The sequence below is a fragment of the Rhinopithecus roxellana genome, chromosome 16 (assembly GCF_007565055.1).
Source record: "Rhinopithecus roxellana isolate Shanxi Qingling chromosome 16, ASM756505v1, whole genome shotgun sequence".
In the NCBI taxonomy this organism is placed as follows: Eukaryota; Metazoa; Chordata; class Mammalia; order Primates; family Cercopithecidae; genus Rhinopithecus; species Rhinopithecus roxellana.
Window position 1 is genome coordinate 79,054,052 of NC_044564.1, and position 15,124 is coordinate 79,069,175.

At 41.7% G+C, this 15,124-nt stretch overlaps 1 protein-coding gene across 5 annotated transcripts in view; it reads left to right on the forward strand.

Annotated features, from left to right (window-relative positions):
- TEK (TEK receptor tyrosine kinase) overlaps window positions 1-15,124 on the forward strand; it is a 122,994-nt gene that overhangs the window by 78,911 nt on the left and 28,959 nt on the right. For all 5 annotated transcript variants that reach the window (XM_010384455.2, XM_010384457.2, XM_030920261.1 and 2 more), the window contains 4 exons: window positions 611-755; window positions 5,956-6,117; window positions 8,834-8,968; window positions 13,348-13,632. In XM_010384455.2, the coding sequence (XP_010382757.2) occupies window positions 611-755; window positions 5,956-6,117; window positions 8,834-8,968; window positions 13,348-13,632 (727 nt within the window). The remainder of the gene's footprint in view (window positions 1-610; window positions 756-5,955; window positions 6,118-8,833; window positions 8,969-13,347; window positions 13,633-15,124) is intronic.

Genomic DNA, 15,124 nt, shown 5'->3' on the forward strand with positions numbered 1-15,124 from the left:
AATAAAAAATAAAAAAATTAGCTGGACATGGCATCTACCTATAGTCCCAGCTACTTGGGTGAGGTGGGGGGATCACTTAAGGCCAGGAGTTTGAGGCTGCAGTGAGCTATGATCACTCAACTGCACTCCAGCCTGAGCCACAGAACAAGACTGTGTTATCTCTTAAAAAAAAAAAAAAATGGCAGAGGTCCATCTGTCTTCAGAACCCTGGATTTTTCCAGTACTCCACACTTAATAGCCTCTCAAACACTTAGGAAGTCACTTTGTCCTCCCACACAACCATCTCTGTATTAGATAGGAAAGGAACAAATCTTACAAGGAGTACTTTAAAAGAAATCATGCTTCAGGCGTCTTGCTTGTAAGTGTTTACCCCACACTCCCAAACACACAAATACAACAGCAGGATCTGACAGGGCATCAATCCAAAATAAACTTTCAGGGCTACTACAATAGCTTTGGAAATAAGCCAATGATTATATTAGCATTACATTTAGCTTCTTGATCTCTCCTAGGAAACTTCTTATTAAACAATGAGATGGGGTCAGTGTTATGGACCTTTGTGTGTATGCCTCCCTAGAAGTTTTTATTTTTTTGTATTTGACCTTTCCAGCCAAAAGACTTTAACCATACGGATCATTTCTCAGTAGCCATATTCACCATCCACCGGATCCTCCCCCCTGACTCAGGAGTTTGGGTCTGCAGTGCGAACACAGTAGCTGGGATGGTGGAAAAGCCCTTCAACATTTCTGTTAAAGGTAAGTTCATTGTCCAGAAAAAGGGATTGTATCCTTGAGGCACTATGTTTTTGTGTTGCTGGGGAAAGATTCTGCTTCTGGACGGAAATGTATGTGACCACTAAAATACCTTGGAGGTAATTTCCGGATACGAAGCCTTGAAAACATTATATATGCATGAAACCAGAGTGAAGAGATTAGGAGTATGCACTGTGGAGTCACACAGCCCCGGGTTTGATGTTGTCCCTAACAGCTCATAATCTTGTGGGTGGCCTTGGCCAAATAAATGTATCTTTTTGAGTCTCTCTCTCTATTTGTAAATGAAGCATAATTTAGGTACCTCTTAGGGTTATTGTGAAGCCTTGTTAAACACATAAAATACTTGGAATTGTGTCTAGCACAACATTATCTGGTAGTGATTATATTTCACAAGAACGCTAGCATTGTTGTTGTGACTTCCTTTTCATTACTGTAGAGATTTGGAGAATCCCTATTTTGAGGATTACTCACTTAATAAGAAGCCCAGCCTATACTATATAATTAACATGAATATCTTTTCACATTCAGAGCTGTGAGCATTTTTTCCTGCTATAAATTAGTATTTCAAAATTCAAATTAATCTGAGTGTTTGTGTGTAGATTGGTGGCTTGAGTGGAAGAACTAAAATGGAGGTAAGTCCGCGTTAACTTGGCTGGTGTACGTAGCTACAGCAAGGAATTTTGAATCCGCAAGTTACTTATGCACCTGTTTAGACAAGAATACCTAACAGCTCTCTGGCATATATTCTAGGAAAGGCACTAGGCTAAGATTACTTGTAATTTCTGATACATTGTAAATGCTCTGTAAATAGTTGCTATCCTGTATTGTTTAGAGAATAATGACAAGAAAAAAAAGTCTGTACATGTTCAGACACAATTTTTTTTCTGAATATTTTTGATCCACGGTTGGCTGATCCACAGATGTGAACCCACAGATACAAAGGGTCAATTTATACAATAGCAGAGATTGTAAGCACAAATCTTAGTATTAAACCTGGGTCTCCTGACTCCAAACCGAGCACTGTCTCTTCTGGCCCATTTTGCTTTCTGAGTCTCTTGTGTAACAGAGGGGGAGACTGTGAGGTGACCAAAGTTGATTTGTATTTGGCCCCCTTTCATTACTTCATTAGTAATCTCTTGGGAGATCCCAGAGGTAACTTCTATAAATGAAATGCTGTAAATACTCAGAACATAATCTATTTTTTAAAGGCCAGTGACAACAGTAGCATAAATGCAACCCCCATAGATTTGGATTCTGTGCCCTGAGAATCCATATGAACCACCTCAGAATCCTTCTTATTAGTACTTTTGGTTATAGGAAAAAGCCCAAATCTGTTTTATTTGGTGGAACATTCACATGATCAAAATAATTTCTTGCATCTTGCATGTTCTTGGAAGAAAGGAAATGATATGCAGACAAGAAAAATTACCCTACTTTTAAACTTCTGGGAATGTTTGCTATCCATGGACATACATCCAAAACAATCCATGTGGTGAATACACAGAAGAGTCACTGGGTCTAGTTTTTAGTTTGTAGACAGCACACAACATCAATGTGTAGAAGCATCTCCAGTCCTAAGTCACTGCTGTCTCTTTGCTGTCACATTGACTGGCAGCCATAAAATGTAAATAGCCATTAGGGAATGTAATCAATTTAATCAGCATCTTTTATTATAGTGTTAAAAAAAAACCGATACTAGGCTTTAACACCAGTGTACAGATTGGTACAATCACTTTGGAAAACTGGCAACAGGTACTAAACCTAAACATTTACTTACCCTATGAACCCAGCAATTCTACTCCTAGGTATATGCTCAAAAGAATGGCTGTATTATGTTCAAAAAAGACATCTTCGAGAATGTTCAGAGCAGTTGTATTCATAGTAGTCCCAAACTGAAATGAACTCAAATGTCCATCAACATTAGAAAGGATACACAAATCACAAATTGTAGTATATTCATACGTATTAGTTTGCTAGGGCTGCCGTAACAAAGTACTACAGGCTGGGTGGCTGAAGCAACAGGAATTTATTTTCTCATAATTCTGGAGGCTACAAGTCCAAGATCAAGGCAACAACAGAGTTTATTTCTTCTGTGGCTTCTCTTCTTGGCTTGTAGATGGCCATCGTGTCCCTGTATCTTCACAGGGAGATTAAATTAGGACACAGGGACAGGGTCTTCCCTTTCTACCTGTGTCCTAATTTAATCTTCTTATAAGGACACCAGTCATATTGGATTATGGCACACCCTAATAAACTTACTCTCAACTAATTACTTCTTTAGAGGCCTTATCTCCAGATAGGGTTACATCCTGAGGTACCAGGGGTTAAGACTTTAACGTGTGATTTGGGGGGAATACAATTTAGCCCATAAAATCATGCAGAGGAATATTAAACAGTAATAAAAAAGAATTTCTGCAACCGTATGGATGAATCTTTCAAACCTGATAACCAGTGAAAGAAAGTACATGCTTTATGATTCCATTTATATAAAACTAAAGAACAGGTAATACTAACCTTCAGTCACAGAAGTCAGAATAGTAGCTACCTCTGGGTAGAGGATATTGACTGGAAAAGGGCACACAGGTGCCTTCTGGAGGGCTGGGAATATTCTCTATCTTAATCTGAGCGGTGGTTACATGGGTGTACACATGGGTAAAGTCCCTTGAGATAAATACACTTAAGATATTTGCACTTTACAACATGTATGTTCCATCTCAGTAAAAATGATTAAAAGGCAAAAAAATAAAATGATATATTACTAAGAGGAAGCCTTTGTAGCAATTTTTAAGCCCTTGTAAAAGTATCACAGACTGGCATTAATGGCTGTAATAAAATGTGCATCTGCTGGTTTAAAGAAAGGGGTGGCCTTATGTTATATAAGGAAAGCATTACTTGAACCAATGTACTCACAGCACTGCCCTCCTTTCTAGCCTAAGTGAAATGCGTGCTCAGACTTATCTAACTTAATGCTGGCACCTTCTGCCTCCAGTTAGGGGATACTGCTTCTTACTGGCTTTATTATCCTGACCTTGGACAACTTCCTAAGTCGTCACTTAGTCAACAGAATTTACTTTAGGCCTATTATGTTTCAGCCCCTGTTCTAGGCACTGGGAATAGAGCAGTGAATAATACAGGGGGAAAAAAAACTCATCATGGAGCTTACATTCCCACAAGGAGATAAACAGTGAGCAAATAAATAAGTAAAATGTATAGTTCACTAAAATGCAGAGTGTCTTGGAGACAAAGCAGAAATGGGGGTAGAGAATGCTGGGGCAGGGTGGAGTGGTGACTGTAATTTTAAATAGGGTAGTCAAGGCTTCCTCAGAAGATATTTGAGCAAAGACTTGAAGGTCATTTCTAAGGAAGGTGAGCCAAAGCATTGAGACAGAAAGAAAAAGAAAAATTACTGAACATTGCAATGTACTCTGAAATCTGAAAGGTTCTGCATTGTATAATCACACTCTTGGGGAGGCAAAACAAAACCAGTTATGCACTTCTAAGAAGGCTGGGCCAAAGGAACTACAGAGCTCATTGGAAATTCAGTTGACAAACAATAATTCAGCACCTAGTCGGTGCTGCTGAACAAACTACATGGTCTTTGCCCTAATGGAATTTAGAGTGTAGTGTGATATTTCACAACCTTTTTATTATCATCCCACTAAGGAGCTCTTTTAGAAATTTTATTCCAGAACTCTCCCTCATCACCATAAAATTTTATTATCACATATGTACTTTATATCTCTTTATGTACTATGTATGGCTCTTTGGCAGGCTTCAACCCATCGTAATATCTAAAATTTTTGCATCCTCCAAGGACCGATTTTCATTGTTTTGTGGGTGCTGTCATCCCCATTGAGAATATGTGGTCTTTGAGATGAGGAGATTGTTTTAGATTATCTGAGTGGACCCACTCCAATCCCTTGAGTCATTAAAAGTAGAGAAACTTTCCTGACAATAGTCAGAGATGTGGTGGTCAAAGAAGGATCAGAGAGGCCTGATGTTGTTGACTTTGAAGGCGTAGAAAGGAGCCTTGAGCCAAGGAATGCAGGCAGTCTCTAGAAGCTAGAAAGAACAAGGAACCAGATTATCTCCTAAGCCTCCAGAAAGGAACACAACCTTGCTAATGCCTTAATTTTAGCACAGCGAGACCCATGTCTGACTTCTGACTTCTAGAACTATAATAAATTTGTGTTGTTTGGCTGAAAGATATACATATATATATATAGAGAGAGAGAGAGAGAGAGAATTATTATCTAGAAGACCAGTATCAAATAATCATACTACAAGGCTGGGCGCGGTGGCTCATGCCTGTAATCCCAGCACTTTGGGAGGCCGAGGTGGGCGGATCATGAGGTCAGGAGATCGAGACCATCTTGGCTAACACAGTGAAACCCCGTCTCTACTAAAAATACAAAAAATTAGCCGGGCGTGGTGGCAGTCGCCTGTAGTCCCAGCTACTCAGGAGGCTGAGGCAGGAGAATGGCGTGAACCCGGGAGGCGGAGCTTGCAGTGAGCCAAGATTGCGCCACTGCACTCCAGCCTGGGCGACAGAGCGAGACTCCGTCTCAAAAAAAAAAAAAAAAAAAAAAAAATCATACTACAAAGAGTAATAAACTCTAAAAATCACCATGAAGGAAAAGTAGAGGTTCTGTGAAAGCATACAATACCTTAATTCAGGTTCTATGATAGCCGCCTGTGAAATATGCACATCAGAGCTAAGAATTAACTGGGAGAATAATGGGAGGTGAAGCATTCCTTGCAGGAGAGTGACATCCACAAAGAATCTAAGGAAAGGAGGTTCGTGCTTTGTTACTTGGATGAAGGGAAAGGTCAGTGGGATTGGAGGTTACTAGGTGAGGGGAAGAGGAGGCTGGAGAGTGGGCAGGGGCGCAATCGCTCAAGGTCTGGCTGGTCATGGTATGAATTTTTGGTTTCATCCTACATGTGATGAGAATCCACTGAAGGGTCTTGAGTAAAGGGGCACATTTATTTTAAGGAAGCACTTTGAGGATAATGGGTTGGGGAAGCAAAAGCAAAGCAGAGAGCTGGTGATCTCACTGAGTCTGGGCAGAAAACTTTAAGAGGACTTTGTTGGATATGTAAAACACATCTTTTACCTCCACCTACGAACAATCAAACCTCAAAGCCGAAGGACTAATCTGTCTTCTGAAATTGTATTTAGTTCTTCCAAAGCCCCTGAATGCCCCAAACGTGATTGACACTGGACATAACTTTGCTGTCATCAACATCAGCTCTGAGCCTTACTTTGGGGATGGACCAATCAAATCCAAGAAGCTTCTATACAAACCAGTTAATCACTATGAGGCTTGGCGACATATTCAAGGTAAGCTTTGGACAGGATAGATGCCAGCTGGGGATGTGGCACCAGGAGAAATATTTTTCTCCAAGTCTAGAAATTCCCTTCTCCCTGCCTCAATCCTCTACCCCAAGATGGTGGCTGTTGTAGAGGATTCCATTTCAGAGTGTTCAAGAGAGAGTGCAGGGGGCCTCTAAGCTCTGGGGCTAACTTTCTGGAAGTCTCTGTGTGCCCTGGAACACAGAACCAGCTCACACCATGAGTTATATCTATATCAATATTTCTTTCTGGATCTCCAGTCCTGTTTTTAGTTATTCTGTCTTGCCTGATCATGGTGAAAGATACCTGTTTACACCATGAATATGGTAGCAGGAAAGTCCAGAGCCTGCTAGAAAGGCAGAGAGGCTTAATCTGCCTAAATCCTGGGGGTGATTGTTGCTGCTGTATTGAGTTGTTTATTCCTTTTCTCATTCCATGTCTTGCCCTGTCCTGCAGACTCTTAACACAGAGAAATTTTAAAAGGAATTTGAACCTGCAAAGTTTGGGCTGTGGCAGACTGGAATGGGCTGGGGGGAGGACAAGGACAGGCAAAGAGAGCTACAGGGCCCTCCCCTAACTTCCTGAAAGAAAAAAATAATTGACCAAAATGTGACAAAATGCCAGAAGTTCATGCAAACAGTTGAATTTATTTTGAAACACAAATTACAATTATATTTGTTGCATGACCATGTAAAATCACAATTTTAAAAAGCAAAGACAGCGTTTATCAGTGACCATGCTGCTTCAATTGGACCATCCTGTAAGAAGACCTGCCACTATCCTGCTTGTCCTCCTCCACTATCATGCTGTCCTCCTCCACTATCATGCTGTCCTCCTCCACTATCATGCTTGTCCTCCTCCACTATCATGCTGTCCTCCTCCACTATCATGCTGTCCTCCTCCACTATCCTGCTTGTCCTCCTCCACTATCCTGCTTGTCCTCCTCCACTATCCTGCTTGTCCTCCTCCACTATCATGCTGTCCTCCTCCACTATCCTGCTTGTCCTCCTCCACTATCATGCTTGTCCTCCTCCACTATCATGCTGTCCTCCTCCACTATCATGCTGTCCTCCTCCACTATCCTGCTTGTCCTCCTCCACTATCCTGCTTGTCCTCCTCCACTATCCTGCTTGTCCTCCTCCACTATCATGCTGTCCTCCTCCACTATCATGCTGTCCTCCTCCACTATCCTGCTTGTCCTCCTCCACTATCATGCTTGTCCTCCTCCACTATCCTGCTTGTCCTCCTCCACTATCATGCTGTCCTCCTCCACTATCATGCTTGTCCTCCTCCACTATCATGCTTGTCCTCCTCCACTATCATGCTGTCCTCCTCCACTATCATGCTGTCCTCCTCCACTATCCTGCTTGTCCTCCTCCACTATCCTGCTTGTCCTCCTCCACTATCATGCTGTCCTCCTCCAGTATCATGCTTGTCCTCCTCCACTATCATGCTTGTCCTCCTCCACTATCATGCTTGTCCTCCTCCACTATCATGCTTGTCCTCCTCCACTATCATGCTGTCCTCCTCCACTATCATGCTGTCCTCCTCCACTATCCTGCTTGTCCTCCTCCACTATCCTGCTGTCCTCCTCCACTATCATGCTTGTCCTCCTCCAGTATCATGCTTGTCCTCCTCCACTATCATGCTTGTCCTCCTCCACTATCATGCTGTCCTCCTCCACTATCATGCTTGTCCTCACAGGCAGCATGTCCTCCTCCACCCATACCTTTGTCTTACTATGCCTATGATTTCCTTAAAATGACCCTCTATTCACTATTTGGAGATAATTAAGGAAACTCCAGAAAAAAAAGAGAAGAGGAGGAGGGTTTTGGGCTGAATAACACTAGCTGACCCGGGTAGACCGGATAAAATGGTATTATTACTGAGTCCTTCATGTACTATTATAGATTCTATCAAAATTCAGAATTCCAGGGATGTCAGGCTGATTTGCTGAATTGCTGTTTCCAACATCAGTGGCTAGGTCTTTTGCTGTCATATGGTGGTAATAATGCATCACCTTTTTCTACAAGTGGACATTGCCAAAGTGGTCCTCTAAGAACTGTTAAACACATCCCAGTTTTTTTCTTACCAAGTAGGAATTTATCATATGGTAAGGCAGAAATTTATCTTTGCAATATCCATTGAGAAACAGAGGCTGACTAAAGCAAATGGGTAAGGAGAAAAGAGGCAGATATCATTTGTTTATGGGTACTATTGTCAAGGACTACAGAATGCTTCATTGTGATAGTATGACCATTATAAATCAGTTATCTGGTCATTTTGAGCAAACCTCCTAAGCATCTTTTTCTCTTGATAGCTTGATTGCAATCAGTGAACATACTTGCAAACAGTAGCAATTACATTATTTTGTTCTAATTGAGTATTCCCCGAATCTGGTATTCCATATAGAAGATTTGTGAGGTTTGATTCTACAAATGAAGAGACAAAAGCACCAGGGCAGAGATGTGTAAGCGGCACAGAAATACACCTTGAATGTGCACATCGTAACCTGCAAACATTTCAAAAGCCTAATTTTGCTCATATTAGGAGGATGAGGCCTTGAAGATGGAATTGCCTCTCTGCTTCACTAAGACATAGTTTGGAAAACCTAAAATTAGCTCACATCACAATAACAACAACCCTGGCTTAAGGAATGTAAAAGAATGCCAACTTAAGTTTACTGGACTTTTTCTCTTCTCAGTGACAAATGAGATTGTTACACTCAACTATTTGGAACCTCGAACAGAATATGAACTCTGCGTGCAACTGGTCCGTCGTGGAGAGGGTGGGGAAGGGCATCCTGGACCTGTGAGACGCTTCACAACAGCTTCTATCGGTCAGTGGAAGCCAGCACGCATTTATTCATGAGCTGGGTGGGAGGGAGAGGAAGGGGAAAGAGGAAGGAAGACCAGGAAGGGTGGTGGTGGGTGAGTGGGTGGGTGGGGATGGAGGTGGCAGGAGTTTGCTTTTGAATGGGTGGGAAAGTGACAGGAAGGCTAGCAACTTCAAGCCAAACTGTTCCTTTATTTGGGTTGGACTCCTGGTCTGTCTCCCTGGGGGAGGAGGTCTGCCGCACTCTGTAGGGACAGAGAAGGAAGCAGATGAGCCTTCAGGAAGGCGGGGCCTCCCCTAGGAGTTGGGATTTACACAGCAGCAACTGTGCTGAGCTTCAGCTCCTGCATTTTATCACTGGCTTCCTGTTTCCATTTTAAGGGCCCAGGCCAGGCTCTTGCCACAGGCATATTTCAGAAGTCCCAGGTTATTTATTTTCAAAAATAATTTCTAATTTTTCAAAGTAATTCATGTGCAGAGTCACGACATCAAATAGAAGAAGAAGCTTTTATCTGAAGAACATTCCCCTGCTCCACCCTCCACCTCCCAGTCCTGCTTCCTATAGGTAGCCACTTTCATCTCCTTAAGCTGTTTCTTATCATATTTACCTCCCTTTTCTAAATCAGTGGTTCTCAAACATAAGTGGCCATCAGAATCATTCAGAGAGGTTGTTAAAAGATATTTCTGGGCCTCATCCCCAGAGTTTCTGATTCAATGGTTTCGAGGTGAGGATGAACCCCGGCCTCAATAATTTTGCATTTCTAGTAGGTTCCCAAGTGATGCTTGATGCTGCTGGTCCTGGGTCCACATGTTCTAGATAACGTGTAAAATCATTTCTTGATTTATCAGTGGTGTTTTATATTGATTGGCCTTCTATTGCGTTAACTTTGTGAAGCCTCCTTGATGCTAACGTGGCCTCCAGCTTTCTGTTACCCAGGTATCCTCCATTGAAATACTGGAGTGATCTTTTGTAAGGTTCCATTCTGGTTCTATGAATTGTTCACTGTGAATAACCATTCTGTTACTATCTCTTGGTCAGTGCTTTATACTTTCAACTTCATATATATTTAATTTATATCACCTAGGAAAGTAAGAATTATCATCTTCCCTATTTTATAGATTGAAAAGTAGAGACTCAGAGTACTTAATAACAGTAAGATGCATCACCATACTAAGTCTTCAGGCTTCATATCTTTGTGTTTTAGAGCCAGGATCTTGCTCTGTCACTCAGGCTGGAGTACAGTGGTTTGATCATCACTCATTACAGTCTTTATCTTCTGGGCTCAAGTCATCCTCCCACATCAGCCTCCTGAGTAGCTGGAACTACAGGCACACCACCACATCTGGCTACGTTAAAAATTTTTTTGTGGAGACGGGGTCTTGCTATGTTGCCCAGGCTGGTCTTAAACTCCTGCCTCAAGCAGTCCCCCAGCCTCGGCCTCTCAATGTGTTAGGATTACAGGCATGAGTCACCACTCCCAGTCCAGGCTCCAAATCCTTTTGTTTCTCCAGTTACTATTTCTACCTAGAATCCCAAAGGCACCAGCTTCTTATCCCAGTTCACAAATTTGCCTGTGTTTTACTCCATTTACTAAAGGTAGAAGAATATGTTATGATCGAGTGAAAAAACTAGGAAGAATATCCACTTTTCTTCTGCAGAGATTGTGTGTGCACCCTTAACAGAAACATCTTTTCTTCACACCACCCACCTAGTTTTTATTTTACTAGCAGCATCCTTAAAGAATGTAATGAGACTCAAAAGCTACTCTGAGGCTTATAGAAGCATTACACACAAGTAAGAAATGGCTTTTTGGGGGCCCACCAGGTTGTGAATATAGAAAATAAACCCAGAAACTACATAGAGAGGAAAAAGGGACCTCTACAACCATGACCCAAAGGATCCCTGACACGTCATCATGTTACCGCTAAAAGGCAAATGGTAGTTAATTCTCTCTCAAGTCACTGTTGGGGAGTCAAAAGGGGAAGGTCATAGACTGACTCAGATGGAAAGTATTTATGGAACAGAACATAAAACACAGCCCCACACTGTACTGTCTTCTGCCCTTAGAGTATGTTCCAGCCAGGAGGTCTCTCAGAATATTTCAAAGTAGTTCTCAGGGATAGGCGGGAAGGGAATTATTGAAGGTTCTTCTTTTCCCATCATTTGAATTTTGCTGATGTTTGCTTTTCATCTCATCTGGCAGTTGCACTGTTGATGTGTGTCGACTGAGGTGGTGAAGGCCAGGGAGTCTGGGAGGGGAAGGAAGAGAACACTTTCTGAACATACTGCAGAAAGGGGCAGACAGGGAGGGGTATGGGGTAATCATGTTCCCAAAGGGAAGGAAAAGGGGAAATGACTATTTATTGAGTTACTCTTCTGTACCAGGCACAGGATTAGGAGGTATACATGTATTCTCCAAAATGTCAACTCCCCATTCTCCTTTGTCATTGCAAACCTGCCTAAACCACTCTGGGTGACTATTTTGGAGGTTAAACTTCAGAGGTTAGCAAGAGGAGATGACATCACCTCTCTCCATTTGCAAAGGTTACAGAGTAAGGGCCATCAGACCTTTTGCATAATGCCAAGCAAATGCATGCCTGGCTGCTGGTTCTCACTAGTCTGAGGGTAGTCAGAACAGGGCTGGTGGGACTTAATTCCCAGTAGATGGAGACAGACCCTTCCTCTCACCTCAAACCAAGAGTAAGAGCAGTGTTTCTCAACCTTTAAAAAAAAAAGTATTGTTCATCCCCAGTGAGCTGTTTCACATACGTTTATCCGAGTAGATCCTGCCTCCCATGAAATTTTAATACCACAGATATGCGCTGTTTCTGTTTCTGTATTATGGTCCTTTGTAAACAATTGCAGTAATCTGAAATTTTCTCATACACCAAGAATGACTTTTTTGCTGCATAGGGGTGATTGTGCCCCTACTGAGAATGCATGAATTAGAGGATCTCTATCCTACATTTTGGAATGACTTTATATCTGGAATTTAAAAATCAATTTACTATTATTAACTGAAAACACACTATTTCCTCCTTTGTCCAGTGACGCAGGACATCTTGAAAGAAGGAAGGGAGGGAGGAAACCAATGTTAATAGAGCCTCTAACACCTTCCAAGCATTTTCACATCCATTGTCTCACTTATTACTGCTGAGTCTGGAAGATGGATATTTTATTTTACAGGTGAACTTGGAGAGATTATGAATTTGTCCAAGGTTGCAAAAGTAAAGTGGCGTGTTCCTGTCTCTCTGATTTTAAAACCCATAGTATTTCTATTCAGTGACGTCTTGGTAGCCCAAGCTCCCGTGGGTGATTATGGCCAGGCACCACGTAGTCATGGTGGATACGTTGATCTGATCAGAGCAGGAATAGGCCTGGCCCTGCCACCACAGCTTTATGATTTCTGAAATTCTTGCTAAGGGGAAGGAACCCCCAAATTGCTTTACAATGTATTGCTCAAAATGGTAACAGAAACGGTAAATACTTGCCCATAATCCCATAACCTTGGCAAATCTACTGTTTTGATTTTTATCAGTTTCCTTCCTATCCTTCACCATTGTAGACATAACTTTTACCATGTCTACATGTACTTGAAGTTTTTTTATTGGGCTTTCATACTTTTCCTAATTATCTATTTTTCCACTGGATGGCTATATCATAATTTATTAAAGCAGTTTCCTATTTTGAGTGTTTAGGTTTCTTCCAATTGTTTGCTATTATAAATAATGTAATGAATCATTTTGGTAGGAAAAAAAGTATCCTATGGCCACTTGCTTGTGTTTCTTTGATAGCTTATGAAGTTGTATATTATTCTAGAAGCCAAGGTTACTCTTAAAAGGTGCCCTTTAGCACTATCATTGCCTCCACCCTTGTATTAGTCTGTACTTGCATTGCTATAAAGAAATACCTGAGACTGGGTAATTTAGAAGAAAAGAGGTTTGACTTTTTACCAAACCAAACAGTAAAAACAGTAACCACTGGCTCATGGTTCTGCATGCTATATAGGAAGCATCTGCTTTTGGGGAGGCCTGAGGGAGCCTTTACTTGTGGCAGAAGGCAAGGTGGGAACAGGCACTTTGCATGGTGAAAGCAGGAGCAAAAGAGTGAGGGGGGCCATGCTATACACTTTTAAATGACCAGATTTCATCAGAACTCACTCGGTATCAGGAGGACAGCACCAAGGGGGATGGTGCTAAACCATTCATGGGGGGATGGTGCTAAACTATTCATGGGAAGTCACCCTCATCAACCAATCACCTCCCACCAGGCCCCACCTCTAACATTGGGGATTACATTTCAACATGAGATTTGGGTGGGGACATTCATCCAAACTATATCAACCGTATTATAAAAATAATGATATTTCTGGATTCTTCTAGGACTCCCTCCTCCAAAAGGTCTAAATCTCCTGCCTAAAAGTCAGACCACTCTAAATTTGACCTGGCAACCAATATTTCCAAGCTCGGAAGATGACTTTTATGTTGAAGTGGAGAGAAGGTCTGTGCAAAAAAGTGATCAGCAGAATATTAAAGTTCCAGGCAACTTGACTTCGGTGCTACTTAACAACTTACATCCCAGGGAGCAGTACGTGGTCCGAGCTAGAGTTAACACCAAGGCCCAGGGGGAATGGAGTGAAGATCTCACTGCTTGGACCCTTAGTGACAGTAAGTAATTCATGCTGCTCCAGCCTCATCTGAGCAATAAGCGGCTACCGCCATTCAGACTTAGCTAACATCACTTCAAGTCTATTGGAAATTGTGAAAGAAAGTTGGTTGTGAGAGAAGGCTAATTAGCGCCCCCCACCTAATCATTTTAATAACTTGCGATATATAACATATATTTGGATTTGCAATAATTCAGGCAGGGCTGTGCTAAAATTTACCTTCCCTTGGTGTGTAGTTGTTTATTTAGTAAATTAGTAACAAGAAGAAGGTTTTCTAGGGCTTGTTGAACCATTTATGGGGCAGTTTTGAAGAATTATCATGTATCTACATGTACACAGATGTCAGTTAATTCCAGATGGGTCTTTCCTAATCTTAAAAACCAAATAACTTTGCTTGAAACCCCTTGAAAACAGGTAATTTTAAAAGCTAAAAGATTTATCTAAGAGTAATAAAGTGACTTTTTTTCAAAGTATTTTGCATTTCAGGCTTTTCTCTATTTCAGATTGGTCATTTAAAATTAATGGGAATTCCTTGGGTTTCTTTGTAGTATTTGAAAGTCTATTCATCACTAAGCAGAGAGTTTCATTTTGATTCACTGAAATTAGAACTGTGTGCATTTGGAACCCTTGGAAAGATAAACTATTTCTTGGCCACACACAACTACCACTTAAGTCAGGATCATGTGGTCTATGGCCTTACCACCCTGAACACGCTGAATCTCGTTGATCCTGGAAGCTAAGCAGGGTCAGGCCTGGATGGGAGATTATGTGGTCCCTTGCCAGCTCCCAGAGTCTGAGGTTCTCTTTGCAGCTGCTTCTCCACTTCCTCAGGAACAGGTGTGGAAGCTGGCTCAGTGTTTCTCCAGCCACTCTTTTATTGCATCAGTGACATATGAAAGTCTGAATTGTCTTGTCAGTGTTTAGGGATTCTTCGTATGTATTTTTTAATTCTGTGAAATTTCCAAGGTGCAGAATCATGCTAACAGTAACACAACAAACAATCACATTCCTACCATCCAGAATTAACAACTGTTAACATTTTGTCATATTTGCTTTCAGCGTTTTGTTGTTGACTTAACAGGGGTAATAACCCACTGCAGGTGTATCAATATCTCCTGCAACTGTTACCCCTATTCCATTTCTATTCCCCTCTACCAAGAGACAACTAAAATTATGGGTTTGTTAAGTATATTTCCATTTAATGTTGTGTATACATATATATTTTGAGACAAGGTTTTTGCTCTGTTGCCCAGGCTGGTGAGCAGTGGTGCCATTATGGCTTCTGCAGCCTGGCTTCCTGGGCCCAAGCAATCCTCCCACCTCAGCCTCCTGAGTAGCTGGGACCACAGGCACACGCCACCACACCTGACTCATTTTCAAAAATTTTTTTGGAGAGATGGGATCTCCCTATGTTGCTTAGGCTGGTCTGGAACTCCTGGGCTCAAGCAATCCTCCCGTCTTCGCCTCCCAAAGTGCTGGAATTACAGGCATGA